General features: G+C 40.5%; 1 protein-coding gene across 2 annotated transcripts in view; it reads left to right on the plus strand.

The window, feature by feature from the left end:
• Nucleotides 1–24,714, plus strand: part of LOC126100803 (transcription termination factor 2) — a 255,850-nt gene that overhangs the window by 148,530 nt on the left and 82,606 nt on the right. For both annotated transcript variants that reach the window (XM_049911433.1, XM_049911432.1), the window contains exons 10-11: nucleotides 1,335–1,434; nucleotides 7,840–8,046. In XM_049911433.1, coding sequence (XP_049767390.1) covers nucleotides 1,335–1,434; nucleotides 7,840–8,046 — 307 coding nt within the window. The remainder of the gene's footprint in view (nucleotides 1–1,334; nucleotides 1,435–7,839; nucleotides 8,047–24,714) is intronic.

Raw genomic sequence — 24,714 nt, forward strand, 5'->3', positions numbered from 1 at the left:
GTTAATGTGTGTTGCTATCCCTGTTGAAGGGAGATTTGCAATGAGCTGTAGATCTATAACAACCAGAGAAATTGGAAGACATGTTTGCAATGAAGTTGGGGGGGGGGGGGGGGGGGGGAGATTTCTTTTTCAGTTTCCGAAGGGATTTGGGAGGTTGAGTTGACACAGGATGACAGTCCAAGTACTTTGTCAAAAATTAGAGTTAAAATTGTGATTTCACAGTATTTTGTTGAAGAAGAGTTTGATTTGAAAGTCTTACGTTGTAGTTATTTAATAAAGTCAATTTTCAGGAGATGTAACACAGTGCGAGCTTGACAAATGACAGAGAATATACTCGCCCTCTTGTGTAGTGCCAATAGTGAAGTGTGTGTGTGTGTGTGTGTGTGTGTGTGTGTGTGTGTGTGTGTGTGTGTGTGTAAGTAAAGAAGCAGTGTTCATGATGCATAAGTAAATGTAAGCATATGAAGTTCGTGTGAACATGAAATAAATGTACTCTCAAAAATGGGTATGTCTCGACATAATTTGTTGGCGTGACATGTTTGTAAAGGGATGGCATTCATATTGGTGTGTTACCCTTAATCAGCAATTTCGCAGGCATTATAGTTTTAAGTGTTTGTGCTAAGGCCTTCATGTCATGTGATGAGGCAGCCTGCAAGCTTAAGTAAGTATATGAATCAGGTCCACTGGTCACCAAAGATTGGCTGTGTTACGGCACGGCAGCATTTTCCGTGATTAGGTGTGGGCACCTTATTCCACTTATGAAAATGCTTAATGTGGAAGGATAAAAGTATGTTTCACAACATTGTGTGCTGCGTATAATTAAGCAGCAGTTCGAAGACAATAATGTGACGAAGCACCCTTTCATAAAGTAGCACCTGTGAGGCAAATTCCTGATATGGACTGATCTGTCTAGAGTTTCAACCCAGTGTAACAGTTCTGAGATAAGTTTGAGCATCAGTTTCATTCCAGACAACCCAGCCTTCCAGCATCGTTACCTTCTCTGATTTCACCTATAGAGGAGGAATTGGCTGCCATTCCTCCATAGACATTCAGGCACATCATTGCAAGTCTCCTCACCGGAGTTTGTGTTGTCATAAAGACAGAGTCGATCCACCCTATATTAGCTCAGAAATGGATTTTCTCAAAAGCCAGTGAAGTTTTTGGTCTTGTTTTGTGTGTCTGTCAATGACTTGACATCTATACTTTTAAGTAACTTGTTGCATTTACTTCTAAATTATTAAGAACATTTATGTCTTAACTTTAAAACCATAGTGTAAATTTCTTTTTAGTCTGTTGCAATGTGCTTTATAGATGTTTTTCTTTTACTTTCACAGGTTATCAAAATTTGATGTTGTCATAACGACTTACAGTATTGTAAGAAATGAAGCTGGATTTGTTAATGCACGAGACAGTGACATCTGTGAGAGCAAAAAAGTGGGTATTTCATTAAGTTATGAAACAATCAATTTGTTTTGCCATGTCCCTAATGTTAATTCCTACATGTGCAACAAAGATAATTAAACTCAACTCTGCTCTGCCACTCTTTCAGTAATGTAACACTTTGCTGCACATTGACCTGAAAGTGTGTGTGTGTGTGTGTGTGTGTGTGTGTGTGTGTGTGTGTGTGCGCGCGCGTGCACGCGCGCGCGCGCGCGCGCGGTTCGGGGGGGGAGAAGAGGGGGTGGGAAGGAAGGAGGGAAGGAAGTGCTGTCACACAAATCTCTTATTAAATAAATAACACAATGTGCAATGCATATGAACATGCTTGTACTCAATAGGTTTCCAGTCGTCAAATGGAAATGTGGAATTTCAAGGTACTGAAAACCAGAAAATCTGATTTCAGTTCAAAGTTATAGTATAGCGTCTGAATTAAAGTATTACAGTTACATTTTGAATTAAGGCTGCAAAGCTCTTACACATTGCCAATAGCAATAATGTGGATCTGATTTGATTCGTTAGAAATGATTTGTGTACATGAACATGAAACGAAAAGGTATATTGTTACATAAATTCATTTTAACAAAAGAACTTATTCCTGCATTAAGTAAATTATAAAAGCCGAAGAGTTATTTAATGATTTCTGGAGTGCATACATGGTAATCGTGAAATAACTACCAGATTGATTTACTACCTTATGAATTCAAATATTTTGCTATGGCAGGAAATATAAATGTGTTACCTCATTGAGCATCCCGAGAGTAAGTGTCCACACTATGACTACCAACAGTACAAGCCAAAGTAAACCGTGTGCCCAGCAAGAAACAAGACAGTTAGAAACTGACATCTTCCTACTACAACATTCATTTTGGTAGCCCAAGGAGATCTTTTCCATCCATGTGTTCAGAAACAAACACCCTGTGGCAAATATTACAAAAACTACTGCTACAAACTACAGCCACTTCTCCTCATACAGACCACTATATTGGAGATGTACATAAAAGGGAGTGGCAACCCCTCGGGAACCTCAGTCATGTGTGCCACCTACATGGCCCCTGCGCACCTCAGCATCATGAGCTCTCTGTGTCGCAGTCACAGCCAGATACTGTGCTGCAGTACTAGCTCTGGCAGAGGCTGCTATTTCAGAGGGATCTATTCTTGTCTGCACAACACATGACAGGAAAATAGTATCAAAAGTATTTTGCTGCTGGCAGCTATAAAAGCTCGTGCATAGACTACACCCAAGCTAAATTGAGAGACACTTCTGGGTCTGGGTGGGTGCTTACTTGTCTTGTCACCTCAGGATGCTCTTGAAGCCCATCGTACGGACCAACAACCCTGTTCTTAACTTTCATCATTGTGTCTTCTGTGGACTTACTACGTTACCGTACTATATTAAGAATACGCTTTTCTGTGCCTGCGTTGGACGTAATTATTTCCCTGCAAGTGTATTTTCCTACGAAGCTCCTAGTGCTGTTACAACATACTAGAAACAGCCGGGAACCTTTAGATAGCTACTGTGTCCAGCCTCTGTACCAGTACCTAGTGAGATGCTGTATTTTGTGCATTTTGTTCTTAGTGTTGAAGCAGACGTATTTCACTGTCAATAAACTTGTTAAAACTTGATCACTGTTTTCTCTGTGTCCCAATGGGGGACACTTGGCAGCACCTTACAGTGTAAGCACTGATTGTGTATACTGTAGATATGTAGTAGTTTTAATAATTCATGGGCCATTTTTAGAATTATATCGACAGTTTATGGTATTACAGTTTAAAAATAAAGAAGTAAAACATAATTCATATGTGCATATAAATAATTTAGAAATAAAGGAGACAGCTCAACAAATAGTAGAAGTATTGAGTCTTCAACAGGCAAGCAAAAAAGATTGAAAATCTTGCTAGCTTTTAGATGAGTCCCTTAATGAGCTATAAACCACATAATTCCCCACCACCCCACCCTCACCCGCCCCCATGCACACCACGCACACAGTGGCTTGTTACAGGATACGTTGGAAAACTAATTTTTTCATAGAGCTGTTTCCTTTACTCCTAAATTATTTGCTTTCTACCATAACTTTCCTACCATGTTTAAACAAAGGAAAATCCAGAATGGAATGTAACAATACCAGAGAAGGAAAGTTGCTACTCACCATGTAGTGGAGATGCTGAGTCGCGATAGGAACAACAAAAAGATTCACACAATTAAAACTTTCAGCCATTAAGGCCTTTGTCAGCAGCAGATACACACACACACACACACACACACACACACACACACGCACACGCACACGCACACACACACTCACATAAACGCAATTTGCACACACATCTGCAGTCTCAGAGAGCCGAGACCACACTGCGAACAGCAGCACCAGTGCATGATGGGAGTGACAACTGGGCGGGGGTAAGGAGGAGGCTGGTGCGGGGAGGGGGAGGAATAGTATGGTGGGAGTGGCGGACATTGCAGTTTAGACAGAGGGCAGGAGTGAAGGTGCGGGGGGGGGGGGGGGGGGGGGGGGGGATGGTAAGTAACGGAAAGGAAAGAAATAAAAGGAATTGGAAGACTGGGTGTGGCGGTGAAATGATGGCTGTGTAGTGCTGGAATGGGAACAGGGAGGGAGCTGGATGGGTGAGGACAGTGACTAACATAGGTTGAGGCCAGGAGGGTTACGGAACGTAGGATATATTGCAGGGAAAGTTCTCACCTGCACAATTCAGAAAAGCTGGTGTTGGTGGGAAGGAGCCATATGGCACAGGCTGTGAAGCAGTCATTGAGATGGGGATATCATGTTTGGCAGCTGTTTTCAGCAACAGGGAGGTCCACTTGTTTTTTGGCCAGTTTGTCGGTGGCCGTTCATGCGGACAGACAGCTTGTAGGTTGTCATGCCTACATAGAATGCAGCACAGTGGTTGCAGCTTAGCCTGTAAATCACATGACTAGTTTCACAGGTAGCCCTGCCTTTGATGGGTTAGGTGATGTTAGTGACCGGATTGGAGTAGGTGGTAGTAGGAGGATGTATGGGAGATGTCTTGCATCTAGGTCTATTACAGGAGTATGAGCCATGAGGTAAGGGATTGGGGGTTGTGTAAGGATGGACAAGTATATTGTGTAGGCTCGATGGACGGCGGAATACCACAGTCGGAGTGGTGGGAAGGATAGTGGACAGGACATTTCTCATTTCAGGAGGTAATCAAAACCTTGGCGGAGAATGTAATTCAGTTACTCCAGTCCCGGATGGTACTGAGTTACAAGGGGAATGCTCCTCTGTGGCCGGACCATGGGAGTTTGGGAGGTGGTGGGAGACTGGAAAGATAAGGCATGGGAGATTTGTTTTTGTGCAAGGATGGGAGGATAATTACGGTCAGTGAAGGCTTCAGTGAGAACCTTGGTATATTTTGAGAGGGACTGCACCTATTCTGAATGGTTTCAGAGTCAGATCAAGTTTAATGAACATTGTTCTTTATTTTCTATATTATTCACTATGTAGTTAGGTTTACAGATGTAAAACAGTTTGTAAACATTATAACATGTGTTTCACAAAGTTTCAATTGAAAAATACATATCTTTAACACTTTCACCTGTAAGTGTTATCAGACATATCATGTCACAGCTGTTGTACAATTCACAGTAAATGTTTGAATATCCCACTGTCAACTTTAGTACAGTTGTGCACTCCTGGGAGAACATGTTGTGTTGCTTGTCTGAGTGCCTCTGCATGCTCCCTAACGAGGGCAGCAGCGTCTATGATGCGACCAACCAGTTCATCTCATGTATGCACCTTTAGTTTATATACTGCAGACTTTATCCAACCCCACAAACAGAAATCTAATGGTGCAACATCTGATGGTCTTGATGGCTGGTTAATTTTAGCACCGAGACCAATCCAGTGATTAGGGCAAGTGCAGTTGAGATGTTCCCGTACAGTCTGGTAAGATATGGTTGGCCTCCAACGTGCTGGAAGTGTTATGCAGCCTACGTGGCCAGAGGAACATCCTCAAGCCATTCAGCAAAAGAATTTTCCAAAAAAAATGCAAGTAGTTGTCTCGTCATTTGCTCTTCTAAAATAGCTGGACCTGTCATCGTGTTACTGATCATGCCACACCAAACATTGATCAAAAAATGAACTTGGAAATTGGTTTCCACTGTAGCATGCAGAATTTTTTGTGACCGTTGATGATTATTGTATGTGTTGTTGATTCCATTCTGTGTAAATGTGGCTTCTTCATTGAATACTCGTAACGGAAGCAAGTGACAATTGTAATTTAACCAGTGACAAAATTAGTCGTGTGGCATTGTTGCCAATGTGAAGATTGTGAACACAGTGTATGTGAATTGGGTAAAGTTTTTACATATAGTGTTTCAATTCATCATATCATGTAGTGTGTGCCATACACATGTTCGTGGGGCATTGACATGTACAGAAAGTCACTGTACTGCAGTAGGACTATGCTGTACCTTAAAGCATTTATTAATGGTTCTATCAACAGTTACAGTATTTATTAGGTGACTGGTTTCAAACCTTAAAGATTCATTTTCATGCCTGGCCTACTGAGGCTGCATCAACAGCTTGAAGCAAGTCATGTAGTAAATACTGCAACTGTTGACAGGACCATTAATAAATGATTTAAGGAATTTAAACAAAGGTGCTGTTCCCTGTCAACTAAAGGTTGAAACTGAAAAACAATGCGTTGCTGCTCCTGCACAGGTTGTTGAACTACATATTCAAAGCAGAAATGGGAACTTAAAAGAATGTGTGTTTTATGCAATGTGCTGAAAACTCTGGTAAACCCATTACAATCAGGAATTCATTGTGTCTAAAAGCACTGATGGTATTCATAGACAGCACCACCACTACCATCGCAGAAGCCATAAACTTATATCATACCTGCACATTCTTCATTGGTGTAGATATGTGGCATTTTAGCCAGTATGTTTACAAACACAGTTAGCTGATGCTTCTCTCTGATACTCTCTCAATGCCTTGCTCTACTTCATTCACAACATGCCATGGATAACTATGCACTTGATGGGCTAGTTTACTTCATAAATCATTGTGAATAGTTGTTGGCCAGTTTGTGTGTGAATTGATCTCTCACACACACCCAGTGCTCTACTTCATCACACACATTTTTGACTGGATTCAAATTAGAGCTTCAAGCAGGTCAATCTATTAAATTTATCTGATAAACTGAATTCAATATATTGTGTGCAGATGGCACTGCACAATTTCTAAATATTTGTAAAAAGAAGACAGGGCTGCCAGAAAGCTGCAGAGTGACTTTACTTTATTCGACAAATAATTTTGATAGCATAATCATAATCATCGTCATCTGCTCAAATATAACTGAGTCAGACAGGCTAACAATGGTGAGCAACTGTCAAGTGCCATGAATGAGTCTCCACAGTTAGCCATTGTGACTCAATTACATTTGACCAGATGATGGTAATGCTATTGAAACTAGTCATTGAACAAAGTCAAATCAGTTGCAATTGCCCGATGGTCATGTCTCTCATTTTCAAATCAAACTATAATTTCTCAGACACAATTGCTTGGTGTTTGTGCCTACTCCTGAATGAAAAGTGTATTGTATGTTGAATAATTTCCATCAAATAATCTCCATTACTTTTGAAGTGTAAGTATGTCACTTAACATCCCCAAATTATATAATGTGATTTGTTGGAACAGCTGAAAATAAAGTGATCATCAGGTCAAAGGTAGATGATAGTTGCCAGGCTTTCTTAGTTTTCTTTTTCTTGTCAGTGAATCTAAACATTTATTTCCAATTTCTACTCTAATGGGTGTGTGACTTGAATCCCTGTATAGGATTGTTCTTGGTGCTGTCAAAGTTTTAGGTGTGTCATTGTCTGCGGAAAGAGCCTTGGTACTAATTCCATAGAACCATGATAGTTAAGTTCTTCTCTTTATAAGTAGAATGCTGTTGTAATAGCTGACAGTAGCATTATACTAAATTGTTCATTTTATGTTGGTATAAGAGCAGATACAAATCATTGGTAATATGATACATTGCAAATAGAAAGAAGGTACTAAACGTTTTAGATTTGCATGTAATGGAGTCACTTGCAACCTTGTTGGACTAAATTATTGTATTCTGACGTAGTTTTTCAAATGAAAAATTTAAAGACTGTATGTGTGCCATGCAGTATGGAAGATAGGCATTATTTTTGCTGTTCTCTGCCAGTTTGTTTCTATATATCTGCAATGGCTCTTTCCTATATGAGTACTAATTTTGCTTTTCTTAATCTGCATTGAAAGGTTAGCACTTGTGTTAATTCACCTTCAAACATATTTGAAATTTTATGTAATTTCCTTCCATGGATATTCTTAAAATGTGAATGAATTGAAAGCTCAGTTCTTCATAAGTTAAATATTTTTGTTACAGGCAGCATTGCATAAAATCCGGTGGAATAGGATCATATTAGATGAAGGACATGTCATTCGTAACCATAAAAACAAAACTTCAGTTGCTGTGAGTGAGCTCAGAGGAAGGCATCGCTGGGTGCTCACAGGGACACCTCTACATAACAAAGAACTAGATGTTTATGCACTACTCAAATTCCTTCGCTGCTCACCGTTTGATGAAATATCGGTAGGTAAATACTGGGTTCACATTACAAATACTTGCAAATCTTACTAATGAAAACAGAGCTATTTTATATGTCATCAAGAAAGCAAAACACAACTACAATTTTTAAAAAATTGTTACATATTTTCTTGTCTATAAAGCGGTTTTCACCATCAAGACCATGTATGTTTACTTCAAATCTGGCAATGTTTCGCAGTTGCTAAATATGTATGGGAACTAGATATACGCCCTGATGTCCTTCTTCCCCCCTCTTGTCTATCTCCCCCCCCCCCCCCCCTCTATATGCATCTCCTCCTCCCCCTATCTATCCATCTCCTCACCCGTCTATGTCCATCTGTCCGTCTTCTCCCCCAATCTCTCTTGCCCCCCCCCCCCCCCCCCCAAAAAATCTCTCTCCTCCTTCAGCCCACACACCCCAATATCTCTCCTCCTCCTCCTTCAGCCCTCACCCCCCAATATCTCTCCTCCTCCTCCTCCTCCTCCTCCTCCTCCAGCCCCCACCCCACAATCTCTCCATCTCCCCCAACCTCCTCCCATCTCTGACCTTGAGCCTTGTTTATTATTACCTTGATTGGGAATCAAAATCGTTTAAAATAATGAGTAAATTGGTTGGGATCATTGGTATACAAAGGCTATTCAGAAAGTAGGGAACATTTTGGCATAAAAAAAGTACAAGAAATACATTTTATTATATACATTTGAAAGAGCGACTGGCATACTACTTGTCCACATAGTCACCAAACACATTGAGGCACTTATCATAGCGGTGATCAAACTTTGAAAGACCTTCGTTGTAAAATTTTGCCGCCTGTGACTTCAGCCAGTGTGTCGCACCTGCCTGGAGTTCCGTGTCGTCATAGCGCTGCGTTGCAAGGCAATTCTTCATATTGGGAAACAAGTGGAAGTCGCTTGATGCAAGATCGGGGCTGTAGGGTGGATAAGGGAAAACTTCCCATTTGAATGTATTAAGGAGTTCTTTAGTGCAGTTTGCCATCCGAGGCCAGGCATTGTCACGCAAAAACAAACTTCTGGATGTCAGCTTTTCTCTGTGTTCGCTTTGAACTGCTCTTCTAAGGCTGTGCAAAGTTTGACAGTACTGGGCAGAAGTTATGGTTGCTCCACGTCCAAGAAAATCAATAAGCACACCTTGCCTATCCCAAAATACTGACGCCATCAACTTCCTTGCTGACAATGCTTGCAAACATTTTCTTGTTTTTTGGGGGTACCTTGTGTGCCCCACTCCATGGACTGCAATTTTGTCTCACAATTTACGTGTTCGATCCAGTAATGAATCACCATGTTTGTGGTAGGCCTCCAGAAATGTTACTGTTACCCCCATTCACTGTTCTTTATGGTGCTCTGTAAGCATTTTGGGCACCCATCGTGCACAAAATTTGTGGTAGCCTAGCTTTTGAGTGACAAATTCAAACAACAGAGTCCTTGAAATTTGTGGAAAAGAAAGCAAAAGCTCCATTATTGTGAAGTGACGGTTTTTCACGAATCGGTTCGTCAACTTTAGCGACAAGATCGTCCGTCACAATGCTCGGCCGTCCACTCTTCTCTTCATTATGATCGTTGGTTTGGCCATTTTTAAGCTGAATACACCATTTCCAGATGGAACATTCACTCATTATGTTGTTTCAATACACTTTGCACAGTTCATGATAAATTTTTATAGGTTTTAGGTCTTTTGCCAACAAAAACCATATCACAGACTGCACCTCGCAACTGGCGCGATTTTCGATTGCAGCGCACATTTCAGATTCTAATATAAAAAAAAAACCAGACGCGCAGAGACGTTGCCACTGTCACGGATGGATGCCGACTGAGCTGCCGAGCATGCACATACCAAAATATATGAGATTGGGACGCACCTAGCAGCATCAGATGGAAACGTTCTCTATTTTCTGAGCAGCCTTCGTACATCATATGAGAGACCTCTCCAGTGCCTTCATCTGTGAAGACAGTAGCTACGATGACAGTATTTCACATAGTTCTAATCTGCAAATGGATAGGATTACAGAGTGTCAGATTATTCTGATTCAATAGTAGTATTGTAATCTTAGGCCGATTAGTTATAAGTAGAACTTCCCTGTTTTCTGTAAAAACAGACTGCAAGGTAGAAATCAAAATAACATAGAGTTATCTTATGTTAAAAATTCTGGGCTGAGAGGCCTTGGTCGATACGTAAAATTGCTTCGTGATGTTTAGTCTCCAACTGCGGGAGACATCTTCAGACTTGACTTAAGACTTGAGAGGCTCCTCCCTGCACTTATATAGTGCATAGAGTCATAGAGAGTAAAGTTGATACCTCAAAACTAGGGATGGGATAACTTTAAGGAAAACACATGGAGTGTGGACCCACATATTTCGTCATTTGTTGTTTCATGGAGTAGACTTTGTTGTAATTACAGTTTAAAAGAGCCTTGTTAAAAGACTCACAATCTGTAAAAATACTTGAACAGGCTCAATTCATTAAAAACAAATTTTAACAATGTATACTATCAAGAGCAAGGCTTGAAACTGGAAGTATACAGTTCCCCAAATACAAGAAAAAAGTCGCACCAATTAGGTGTGGCTGCAGGTTAGCTGAACAAACAGTTTTATCAACAAAATGAATTACAGTGACAGCCATTAAATGTACTAACAATTTCCGAGCTTGGGTAGCACATTACACCAGTGGATAATGCCCATCCAAAATACAGAAAGGATACTACTACACATTTTCGCAGAATGGCACAGCATTTGCGATTACTTTTTCTCTCCTTTTCCTCTGTGTTCCACATTTTTTCTTTCCTTGTCCTCTATGTTGCCTCACTATTTATATTTTTGCCTGCAGCTTTATCAGACCCCCTTCTTCCATTTCCTTTTTTGCTTCAATTTGTCTTTTGTTTAGTTGCTATTGCGTCTCTTCCCTGTTGTTCAGGTGTTAGCACATCAAGAAACCAGGGTTCTTCTTGGTGTAAAAGGGGTGAAGGGCATCTGCTATTGTTTAGTACTGCTGAATTACAAATGCTCCTCTTTTCCAGTCCACTGATATGTTTTCAGCTACACAAGGAATGAGACAAGAAACTGCAAAAGTAGATCAAGTGGATCAAACCTAAGAATACAATAGAATATTTACTGTCACATTAAAAGTCATATACAATAATTTGACTGAAACTCTTCAGTGAAACACAGTAGTATGGCTAATCTGCACCCTATTTTATTTTGTGCCCCTTGCTAAGTTATTTATATCCAAAAGCAAGTTTCCATTTTATTTTCATGTCTTGTTATAAAGTTACTTATGGACAGAATCAAACTGTCCTTTTATTTTGCTGGCCTTTTGCAAAGTCTTTTGGGGTAGAAGCAGTATTAGTTTCTTTAAACCTACATGAGGTATGCTGGTATCTTAGAGTGAGTTACATACTGTATTATAATTACCCAATTTTGAGATAAGATTATTGTTAAGGGAGACAAAATATTGTGTTGAATTCTTGGACCATCAGATTGCTATATTGATTATTCCAAGTGGTTGAGTGCAAAGAATTTGATATTGTAATTTTATAATTGATGAAGTATAGATCAGTTATATGCCCTCACTTGCACAACCTTCCCAGCCAAACACCATTCCAAAATCTGTGCCACAGTGTGGGACTGAGAGATCAGGGGTATAATGGTTTTTATTTACTCCTTTCTTACATTAAAACTTCCTAAAGTCTAGATGATGTATGTGTAATGTAATTGAAGTGTGTTTCAGAATGCTGTAGAAAGACAACCACTGCTCAGAATGACGTCAGATTTGAACAGCATATTATTGACACGGCAGGGATTGTCGTGGAGAAAAAAAAAATTAATTAAAATTTTACCAATGGATGGTGCTATAAGCATCTTAATGTAAATGGGTCAGCTGCTGCTGCTGCTGCTGCTGCTGATGATGATGATGAACTACAATATGATGGCTATGGTTTAATTGCACATTACATGTGTAGTATTCATTGGGCATTACTGCACAAGTTCAATTGTCAACAGAGGGGCTCTGTTAGTTAGGTAAGCCCATCCACCACAGCAAGGCTGTCGTGCATTGGATGAGAAAAATCAGTTTTTAATTTCCTGAGGCCAAAAACTCCGTTGGAAACAAAATTATATAATTTTTGTAACTGTCATGAGGCTGACGCAAGACATAGTGTCCACTGTTTTCTACCACAAGTTCAAACTGAGGAACAGTATGTTCCACAACTGGTCAGAGTGTGCTGGGGATAATGTTCAGAAAGTGTTGCGCAATGTGTAATTGGAACACTGAACACAATATTTTTCAGTTAATCCCACAGCTAGAGTTCACATGGATTAAGATCAGGTGATCTGGATGGCGTGGCTACAGGGAAATGAAAATGTGATAATTCAAGCATTTCCAAAATGCCTTTGCTGCAGCCGCTTCATTGGCTGTGCAATGTGCAGAGGAGCTCCATTTTGCATAAAAATGATCCTACCCGCACATCTACACTGTTGATGGGTTAGAATGATGTTGGTACACAAAAGACTCTCGTATCATTTATCAGTGATGATACAGGTAACAGGACCTACAGGACTCATCTCCTCAAAAAATGTGTTCCTATGATAAATGATGCCAGGAACCTGTATTCCACAGGGATCTTTGGAGAATGAAGTGAAGTGGTACCACTGGACATGTGGCAGATTTTCTGTTGCCCATATTCTGCAGTTCTGTGTATTGACATTTTCGTGTTGATGGAAATGCGCTTCATCTGTCCATGTAATATTCCATGCCCATTCATTGTCCATTTCCACGCGAAGGAGAATTTCCAGAGCGAACATTTTGTCTCGCTGACGGGTGAGCAGGAAGCAACACCTGAATGTGGATGATTTTGTATTGATAGCAGTGCAGGATGTTTCATAGGATTTTATGCACCATGTCCGCAGGCTCCAATGTTCGAGCAATTCTCTATGCACTGCATGTTTGCACACAACCGCTCAACCCATCCTGCAGTGCTGTTGCTACATCTTCGAAAGACATTGGATCAACTGCTTTCCTCCCTTTGCCACATTGCAATTCAAAGAACCTCTCTTTTCAAATATTATAATCATTTTGTCCAGACCATTAGCAGACATCAGATCAGTGTATTTTTTTCAAGGGGTCAGTGTCTTTTTTTTTCATATCCTTGAGTGTCCAGTGTCCAGAAATTCTGCAGAGCTACTGGTGTGCAGCCCCTGTTCTTATGAAAGAACTTTACCAGGAGCGCGCCTTTGTGGAGGCAGTCATTTTGGGCACCTTTAACGCAATATGAGGAACAGCTGCATGTCGCGCTTCCGTTGGTGTGCATATCCTGATGCTTAGAGCACCATCTATTGGTCAGATTTTTGTGTTTCTCTCTCTCTCTCTCTCTCTCTCTCTCACACACACACACACACACACACACACACACACACACACACACACACACACACACACACAAACTCCCTCCCTCCATGATGTTTCCCTCATTGACCATAACATGCTGTTCAGATGTGACATCATTCTGAGCAGTGATTCTCTTTCTACAGTGTTTTGAAACTGGAACTTTTATTATGGATACATATATATTTGTGTCTTGGGCTTTCCTCTGACAACCATTCCTCCACCCTTGCTACCCTCCCTGTTTTCCTTTCCCTGTTGCTTCATAACCTAGGTTGTGAGTAACTGAATCCCTTTTCCCTTCTTCCCTTTCTTTCTCCTCTCTCCTCCCTGATGAAGGAACAAAGTTCCGAAAGCTAGGAACATAAATTTTCGGTTCTTTTTTTTTTTTTTTTTTTTTTTTTTTTTTTTTTTTTTTTTTTTTTTTTTTTTTTTTTTTTTGCTGTACTGAGCTGAGGTAAGTACTGGCCAGCCCCTCTATCTCTTTGTTAGTATTTGTTCCACATCTTTATATGAGATTTTCCATTAATCATTGTCATCAGATTGTCGGTTAAAAAAAAAAAAATGGAGGAGGAGAATGATGAAATGCTAGGAAACTATTGTACAAATCAAACAAACTTCTATCCTGTAAGGGATTTGGAAATAGGATGCACTCAATGCACACATACCTATGGCAGCTAACTCCACATGAAGCCACTGGCAATGAGTAAAAGCTGTCATTGTGGATTCGAAACTGACAGTTGTGCTGTCGTCACCACCAGTGATGTTGTTACTGGGTTTACTGTAGTAGTCAACCAGTACTTTCACCATGTCCATGTATACACCTAATCATGGTAAGAATAACAACGTGCATTTAATGGGATTATGGCTATTAGTATCGATCACCTGCTCATACTTGATGACTCCACGCCCCACCATCACTCATCATGAATGAAATCCCTTACAATACATGGCGACATGTCCTTGAATATCCTAATAAATAAATAACAATCCCATAGCAGTGCTCCCAATGTAAATATATCTGTGCTCTGATTGTTGGAACTGAAAGTTACACTTAACTACATAATTGTGTAAATTTTGTGACATTTTAATCACAATCAATCATGAATACAGTTGATGGCGTGCATCTGTATTGTATATCGTACACAGATACTTGCGAATCCAGCAATGCTTCACAATTGCCAAATATTTATGCGAATTGGATATACTTCCTGATCCCTTTCTCCCTTTTTCTCTATCCAGCACATCTTTCCATCCCCCACCCCCACACCCTCTCTCTGTCCATGTCGTCCTCAGTGTTCTCAGTACTCCTCATTCCCCCTCTCATCTCCTCCTTCTCCTCCTCCTCCTCCTCCTCCCTCTGTCCATTTCCTCCATCCCTCCCTCCTCCCAACACTCTGTCCGTCTCCTCTTCTCCCCACTCTCTGACCTAGAAGCCTTGTTTATTATTATTATTATTATTATTATTATTATTATTGACAATGAATCCTTGATTGGGAATTGAATTCTCTCAAAATGAATGGATAAATCAGTTAGTGTCATTGTATAGGGGGTATAAGGGACCTCTCCTGCTGCTGGATCTCTGAGGATAGTACCGTATTTACTCGAATCTTAGCTACATTAGAATCTAAGCCACACCTGAAAAATGAGACTCTAAATCACGGAAAAAAATATTTTGCCAAATCTAAGCCGCACCAGAAATTTGAGACTCGAAATTCAAGGGGAGAGAAAAGTTTTAGGCCGCACCTCCAAATCGAAACGAAGTTGGTCCATTATAATATGAGACATAATTTATGTCGAATGAATGACGATACAGCTACAGTAGTTTGGTTCGTGTCATAAGCTTAGCAGTTAAGCTTTACCAGGTAGCCATTGCTATGCATCAGGCGCTCTGTCCATATTTATACGGGTACCCTTCCTTTTTCATGTGCTTCGTCTGGTTTGAATTGATTGCTTATTTTTCTTTGATCTCATAAGTGCCATTCTCTTTGTTGTAGGTGTTTACATTACTCTAAGCTGAAAATGCATTACTGTAGCGAAACAATGGCAAGAGACTGCTATTTGTTGTTACTTAACTGCTGCTTTCTTTGATAATGATTAACAAGAACCAAATAATAGACTGCATATGATAGAACATGTTCTGAACGAGAGTTTAGTGAAAATTTTTCTCCGTTTAAAAATCTTTGCAGACGCCTGTTTCAGTACATTACATTCTGCACTGAAATTAGAGTCATCTTAGATTTAAAAATCTAGTCAATTGCCGTGCTTCATTTCTGACTGTATCACTATTAGGCATAAGAATAATACGAATATAAACATGACATGATGTGTGTATTCTTCCGCGTTTGCTGTTGTCTCACTCTAGTTTAGTAGTTTATTAGGCAGACAGGATTTAAATAAGATAGCTGCAAACACGAAACAATGCATGACAAAATGTTTATATTCGTATTATTCTTATGGTGAAGAGAATACTGCATGTGATTCACAATTCATTAAAGTTCCTATTAGCAACCATCTCTTCTCACAGGTAGGAAAAAATTCAGAACGTAGAGTTTCCCATATTGACAAACATCCCAAACAGACTTGCCAGTTGGATTTTCATAGTACGTTGAAATGCTGCTACATTCGAAGATGAACAATACGAAATTTGTATTTCCTTCGTTGGATAATGTATGAAAATGCAGTGGGCGAAACTCTGGGTGGAGAAAAAAAGCTCGTCTTCCCCCCCCCCCCCCCCCTCTCCCCCCCCCTCCTGCCGCAGAGGTTTTGGCACCAGTATTTATCTTTGTGCCTGCAAAGCATGCCTAGTGCTACATATATTCGACGGCAGAAGTTAGTTGTGGCGGCACGTACCAACATTTTTCAGAACTTCCTCTTACTTTGCACTCAATTCTAAGCCGCAGACGGTTTTTTGGATTACAAAAACCAGAAAAAGGTGCAACTTAGATTCGAGTAAATATGGTAGTTTCAGTGACAGTATTTAGCATGGTCTTAGTATTCAAATTGGTAAGATTACAAAGTTTAGGACGATTCAGATTCAGTAGTAGTCTCATCATAAGCTGTTAAGCCATAAATAGAACTCCCTGTTTTTTGTTAAAACTGACTGAAGGAAGAAAACAAAACAAAACAGCACATAGTTATGTATAGAATTTTTGTGTAAAAATACATATAACGAGCAGGAATACGAATGGGAGAAGCAATAAGACTAATGTTTTAAATGCCCTTCTATTGTAATTAAAACTGCACCTTTTCACTGCATTGGATTTTCTTTCTCACAGTCTGTTTCGACAAAAAACCTGTACATTGTTGTGCAGGGCAGTATATAGCCTGTCTCTGCATGAGCATTTATTAGAGTTTTGTATAAAATTTGCATGTAAATCAGTATAGAACTCGCTGAGATTTTTCCTCACAACATTTCCCCTTTATGTATTATACATATATTTACTGCCACATATATTTAAAAAAAAATAGTTTAAGTCTGTCGAAACGTTTAAGTATTTGAAGTAAATCTGTCAAGAACTTTTTGAGATTTTTGGTAACAGTGTTAAATGACAACTTGTCTTTATATAGTAGTATAGATTTGTGTGTGTGTGTGTGTGTGTGTGTGTGTGTGTGGATGTGTGTGTGTGTTTTCCACATCTCCCCTTGAACCACTAGATTGATTTCATCCAAACTTGGTAAACATAGCACTTACTGTCTGGAGAGAAGCACTGTGGGGTGAGAGCCACCTAGCTCCATTGGGCTGGGGTGACATAGGAGCTGGACAGAAAGACTTGGGGAGGAGGAGGTGTGCAGAGAGGGTGAGGAGGCAATGGGTAGACAGACAGAAGGGTGAGATGAGGGTGGTCAGGCTGGTGGGGGAATTGGAAGAAATGGACAGACAGACAGAGAGAGGGAGGAGGGGATGAACAGACAAATTGGGGAGGAGAAAATGGTCAGAGAAAGGGGTAGGAGGAGGTGGGGGGGGGGGGACAAGGAGGTAAGGTGTGCAATATATGTTGCATACACATTTGCGGGCGATGTTGCAGGTACAGAGGTAATTGCTTCTGTTCTTGTTAGCTTGTGGTTCTACTAGCTGGACCTTATTTTATTACTAGGCTTCATAGCCATACAATAAGGAGTATTTTCCAGCAAGTTAAGGCTGTGAGAAAGAAATATGTAGTCTGATTTATGCCGCATTTCGAAACATGTGAAAAAGGAATTCCATCAAAAAGTTGATGGGTCTTAACTCAAGAGCAGTATTTCATATATAAATAGCCAAGGAATTTTCATTAAATGAAGGTTTTTGAATAATGATTTGTACGATTGATTGTTGTTTGTTCCCATCGTAGCTCTGATGACTCTTTTTTTCTGTACTTTGACATTTACATGCTTTATTTTTTCAACAACCACAAAAAATTGTGCAATATCTAACAACTGCTATGAAATATGCACGACAAACAATTTTCTTAACAGTTCAGTCAGTTACATTATTTAGATCACTCATTACATAAACATAACTGTTTAATCACTTCACCTAACAACCCACATTATCAGTATATGGCAGTTTTCTCTAAATTAACTTGTAAAAATTAACCAAATCTGCAGTGATCAACTCTTTGCCCTCATAATTTAACTTCAGCAGTCTGTGTGGTTCTGAAATGTGCAATTCATGTTTTGGAAGGCTCAGTTCACTTATACAACAAAGTTCTTGAATAATTTGGTTAAATCAAACAATGGAAACTCCAGGTAGGAATATCAACAATGTAGGAAAAGACAAATTGCTACTTACTGTAAAGAAGACACATCACGCTGCAGACAGGCTTGATCAGAAGACACTCACATATGAGGTGGAATCCAAAATTTTTGGGACTGGTACTGCCATCTGGAAAGTAGGAGTAGTAGATCTTTGCACCGCTAGGTGGCGAGAGTTGCATATCTGATGAGTCAGTGTGCAGAGTGGCATTCAGCTGGGATGTCCACAGTGATTTCCGTAATACTCTCTGTTTGGTGTGTGCCGATTTTACGATGGATCCACGAACAGAACAGTGCATGTGTATCAAATTCTGTGTGCATCTTGGGAAAAGTGCTATGGAGACCCTTGCAATGATTCAACAAGTGTTTGGGGGACAGAGCATGAGCCGTATGCGTGTGTTTGAGTGGCACTTTCAGTTCAGGGCTGGCTGTACAGACATCGAAGATGATGCTCACACTGGAAGGCCCATTAGCTGCACACCACCAGGCATCGTTGTCAAACTTCAACAATTGGTTCATGCGGATCTATATTGGACCATTAAAGACCTTGCAGATGAAGTGGGTATTGGTTATGGGACATGTCAATGAATGTTGACTGATGAATTGGGCATGCAATGTGTCGCTGCAAAATTTGTGTGAAGGATCTTGACTGCCGATCAGAAGGCACAGCGTGTTGTGCACGGACCTTCGTCAGAGCACATCTGATGATTCAACCTTCTTGTCACGGGTTATCACAGGCAATGAGAGCTGGATTTACATTTATGGCCCAGAGACAAAGCAACAGTCGTCCCAGTGGAAGAGCCTGGGCTCTCCAAGACCCAAAAAAGCGAGAAAGGTGAAGAGCATGATCATTGTTTTCTTTGATACCAAGGGAATTGTGCACAAAGAATTTATCCCATCCAACCAAACAGTGAATTCCGCATACTACTGTGACATTTTGCAACGGCTCCATGAAAACGTGCAGCGACGACGGCCGGAACTTTGGCACTAAGGGAACTGGCTGCTGCATCACAACAATGCACCCTGTCACATGTCCTTGCTCACCAGGACCTTTTTGGCAAAAAAACAACATGGCAGTTGAACCCCACCCACCGTACTTGCCAGATTAGGCACCTTGCGACTTCGTGCTGTTCCCAAAACTGAAACTCAAGTTGAAAGGCCATTGGTTCGACACTCTAGAAAGGATTCAAGAAGCATCACTGGCGGTGATAAACTCCCTCAAAGAACAGGACTTCCAGAAAATGTTTGACCAGTAGCAGAAGTGCTGGGACTGGTGTGTATGTGTGGATGGGGACTACTTTGAATGTGATGGTGACCATTAGTCCAAAGGAAAGGTTTTGAACAGATGGCAGCACCAGTCCCGAAAATTTTGGATAGCACCTCGTGTAGCTTTCAGCTACAGCCGTCGTCAGTAGCGAGAGAGAGAGAGGGGGGGGGGGGGGGAGGTGCGCACACACACACACACACACACACACACACACACACACACACAAGCAAGTGCATCTCACGCACATAAAAGCACCAACTCCAGGATACACACACAAAAGGTAGTACATCTCTCACACACATGACCCCCAACTCCAGCATCTTGGGCTGCAGTGCAACATTCTGTGGAATGCAGGCAGCAATCTGGAGGGGGTGGGGAAGGAGAAGGGAGAGTAGTGTGTCGGTGGGGAGAGAGATGAACACTGCCTGGTGGAGTATGCAAGGACTAGGATGCCAACAGATGCAGTGTCAGGAGGTTGTGGCCAGGGAGCTGGGCAAAAAAAGGAGAAGAGTGGGGAAAGACTGGCAAGTGCATTGGCAGAGGGCTGCAAACAAACAGAATGGGAGACAAGAGTGGGGAGGAGATAAGACAGATGGTGGAAACTGTTGGGTGGAGAGTATGAGGACTGTATGTTACAATAGATTGAGGCCGGTATAATTATGGGAGCAGAGAATGTGTTGTAAGGATAACTCTCATCTGCGCAGTTCAGAAGAGCAGGTGGTGGAGGGAAGGATTCAGATGGCTCTGGTAGTGAAGTAGGCATTGAAATAAAGTGTGTTACATTCAGCTGTATGTTGTGCAGTAGGATGTCTACTTTTCTCTTGGCCATAGTTTGGTGGACAAATGGTTGGTTATCATACCAATATAAAAAGCTGTGCAGTGATTGCAGCAGAGCTGGTAAATGACAGGGCTGCTTTTGCAGGTGTCCTGGCCCCTGATGGGGTAGGATAAACATGTGACAGGACTGGAATAGGAAGTGCTGGGTGGGTGGATTGGACAGGTCTTGCACCTGCGTCTGCCACAGGTATATGATTCTTTTGGCAAGGGGTTGGGATTGGGAGTGGCATAGGGGTGGACTAGGATGTTGTGGAGGTTGGGTGGGTGACAAAACACTACTTTAGACAGGGTGGGAAGATCTCAAGTAGGATGTCCTTCATTCCAGGGCACGATGATAGGTAATCAAAGCCCTGCTAAAGGATGTGGTTGAGTTGTTCTGGTCCAGGGTGGTACTGGGTGACACAGATGACACTCCTTTGTGGCTGGTTAATGGAGGTTGTGGGAGGATTGGGGCTGTGAGGGGGAAATGGCACAGTAGATCCGTTTGTGGACTAGGTCTCGAGGGTAGTGTCTGTCTGTGAAGGCCTTGGTGAGACCCTCACTGCAGATGCACCATGCCCAGGCAGCGAGGCTGTATGGGAGGGACTTTTTTTGCTATTAAAGGGTCAATAAGTGTCAAAATGCAAGTATTATTTGGTGAGTTTAATGTGGACAGAGGTGTGGATGGAGCCGTCATAGAGTAGGAGGTCAACATCCAGGAAGGTGCCACGCTGGGTTGAGGAGGAGCACTTGAAGCAGATGCGAGAGAAGGTTTTGAGGTTGTGAAGAAATGAAGATAGGGTTTCTTGCCACTGGTCCCAGATCATGAAGATATCATCAATGAACCTGTGCCAGACTACGGGTTTGGCATTTTGAGAGGTTGGGAAACACATCCTGTAGACGGCCATAAAAAGGCTGGCATAGGAGGTACCACGTGGGTGCCCATGGTTGTGCTGCAGATTTGTTTATAAGTATTTTCTTCAAATGAGAAGTACTTGTAGGTTAGAATAAAGTTAGTAAGATGTATGAGGTATTGGGTTTGGAGTATGAAAGACTTTGGGAAAGAGTGTTCAATAGCAGTAAAACCATGGGTGTGGGGGATGTTGGTGTATAGGGAGGGGTTGTCAACAGTGATAAGTAGGGATCCAGTAGGTATAGGGGTGGGGATGTTGGAGAGTCCGTGAAGGAAGTGTGGTTGGTGTCTTTGACATGGGAGATTATAGGCAATTGGTTGGAGTTTTTGGACAATTAGTGCCAAAATACTGTCAGTGGGGGCACAATAACCAGCCAGAATGGGGCGCCAAGAATTGTTGGATTTGTGGATTGTGGGGAGCCTGTAGGAGGTGGGTGTTTGGGGTGTCATAGAGGTGAGGAGGGAAATGGATTCAGGGGAGATGTTCCGGGAAGGGCTTAAGGCTTTAAACAGTGATTGGAGTTTGTGTTGGACTTATGGGATGGGATCACTCTGTCAAAGCTTATAGGTGGAGGAGTCAGACAATTGGTGGAGGCCTTCTGCCAAGTAGTCAGTGTGATTCATAACAACAGTACCTTTGTCTGCAGGTAGAATGATTAGGTCAGGATTTGGTTTTGAGGTAATGTATGGCTGTTCTTTCTTCTACTGTCGTTTATAGTGTGCACAGTACTTCACTCCTTCCTAAATCCATATTTGTTATTCAGGATAATGTTATAAGTTTTGTTTTACTTTTTAAATTGATTTCGTGTTGTCCGCTCAAATTTTTTAGGAAAAAAATGGTGGTACTGGGCAGAATTTTTTTTTTTTTCATCATTTCTGTCCCTTTTATAAACAGGTTGAACTTCCATGTATCTAAATCTGTAGGGGAAGCAACCCTCATCTAATGATTAACTGGCAGATTTGATGATTGATTTATTGTCTGTCAGGGTTGAGGTGCAATAATGTGACATCCTGCCTGTATTATTTTTATTGGAATTTCATCCTAGCCCAACATTATAGCTTAATGAATGTATTTGAGTAACTTAATAATATTCCATAATGAGTGTTTCACATTATCAATGTAAGAGTGTGACTGAATATATTGTAACCTAATGTTCTACACAAATATATTCTCTTAATACTGTTGTGAGGAAAGGGGAAGGGTTGTAGGGTGCGGGCAATAGAGGTCATCCTTATGAAACAAAATATAAATTCCACATCTCTCCATAGAAAAATAACCACTTAAGTAAAAGCAAATTTTTTTGTGGATGCTCGAATTCGGGAATAACTCATTTTCTCCCATTTCTTATTAAATGAAAAGTGCACAATGTGCAAAGGGAAGCATTTCCTTTCATTACAGTGTCATAAGAGTTCATTCATCCATTCATCTCATGTCGCTACTGAAGTAATGATATAGAAATGTACAAGGCTACTTTTGTATATTTCTTTGTCCAGTGTTCTGAACATGATTGAGCAGGCTATCTGCAACTTTAGTAATTAATTGAAAACGGTTGGAATTTCTGTTTTTTAATACCATGACCAGTTTCAGCCATCAGGACTATTTTCGAGTGGTGCCCTGAATAAAGATATATAATAATGTTAAAAATAAGTTACAGATGTAATACACCTAGAACGGGGAGTAACAACCAACAATCATAAGACAAGACAGCTTAGTACCTATTACATAATGTAAAATAATTAATGTTTTTATAACTACTTGATAACAGAGAGATTTAAATAGTTGATTGACATATTGTGCTGATATTTGACAGTAAAGTTGATATTAGTATGGAGTTCATTCACCTTAAGAGCTTACAGATCAGTGTCATTCTTACAGTTGTGTTACAGCAACAGAATATCAACCTCATATCTTTAATAATAAAGTATTTCCTGTAACAATATTATGAGAAGGAAAGTTGCTACTCACCATGTGGCAGAGATACTGAGTCCTAGATAGGCACAACGAAAAGACTCTCACAGTTAAAGCTTTCGGCCATTGGCCTTCGCCAACAATAGACACACACATGCACATGCAAACACAACTCTCACACACGACTGCAGTCTCAGGCAACTGAAACCACACTATTTGTGAGAGTTTTTTTTGTTGTGCCTATCTGTGACTCAGCATCTCCACTATATTGGTGAGTAGCAACTTTCCTTCTCATAATATTGTTACGTTCCGTCCTAGATTTTCCAAAGTATTTTCTGTGCATCTTGTAGATGGTTATCAAAAAATTTGTTATGGGTAATAGTGCTAGTAAGGAGAGAATCCATGCCCAGTCCTCCTTTCTGAATAAATATTTTATTTTTGTTTATAATTTGATAAGTTCAACACTTTCATCCCATCATAAAATTTTATTTTGGCCGTTTCATCTGCACGTGTGTCGATATAAATCTTCATAATGTCGAAAGGAGTGAATGTAGGCTCCTACTTGGATGGTGATTGGTCTGATTGATTCAGCTAGTTTGTCATAATTTTTGACTGGGTAATTTTTATAAATTTGTAATGTGATTGCAGCAGTGCATTTAATTTCTTAGAAATTGGGTAACTGTATGATTTCTTGAGTATTCTGAATCCAGCAGATTTAACAGCTATATATAGTTCTGTCAAAAATCAATTAATCCTCAGGCATTTCACAGAAATGAGCATTACTGACTGTGAAAGCTTATGTTCTATATCTCTAATGTTGAGTAAGGTAGCACATCAAGGATAGATTTGACTCTTCAACATACCGTCAACAGATGTAGACACAAACAAAAGGTAACATAGAAATGAGCACTAGGTACTCGGTTTGCATAATTTGGCAAAAGAGGAAAGGAATGAAGGTAAAGTGCTATTTACCAATGTTAAATTTGAGACACTACTTGATTGTTCCAACACGTGTTTGGAAAGGTTGTTCTGTCTTTGCATTCATTTACACATATCCTTTGCAGCTGGTTTGTTCTATGTTTGAAGCATATTTATTTGGTACAGATTACTTTAATGAGCAAGTGCCTGTACTAGTTTTTTTAAAAAGTAGATTGTGAAAACTGGTCCTGGTACAAAGCTTATTACTGTTTAAGGAACATAATGGCAGCTACTGAGGTTAACATCCCAACTGGCCAGGTTGAATGTAAAACTAGTAACCTGTGATGTGTACAGTACTGGTTGTTTCTCGTGTGACACTTCCTTTGATGAAATAGCTTTTGCCACTTATGTGGCAAAGTGACATACAACAAGCAACAGAATGAGGTGGGTTGCTGTGACATCAGTTATGGAGTCTATATTTGCTGGCTGCTGATGGAGAGCTGATATGTGGGGATCTTTACATCTTTTCAGTAACTCAGCATCATGATTTTTTTTTTTTATGTCATTGAGTCAGACTAGAAATAGGCATGCTAACATTCCGTCAAAAGAGAGGAGCTATAAACAGTTCTGTGAATAAAATTGTGTGCTGTATCAAATGTTTGAGTAGGTGGTCAAAGATTTTTATGGCCAAATACTTCAGTTCTTTCCGTGCCACCCTAAAGGGT

The sequence above is a fragment of the Schistocerca cancellata genome, chromosome 9 (genome assembly GCF_023864275.1).
Source record: "Schistocerca cancellata isolate TAMUIC-IGC-003103 chromosome 9, iqSchCanc2.1, whole genome shotgun sequence".
Lineage (NCBI taxonomy): Eukaryota > Metazoa > Arthropoda > Insecta > Orthoptera > Acrididae > Schistocerca > Schistocerca cancellata.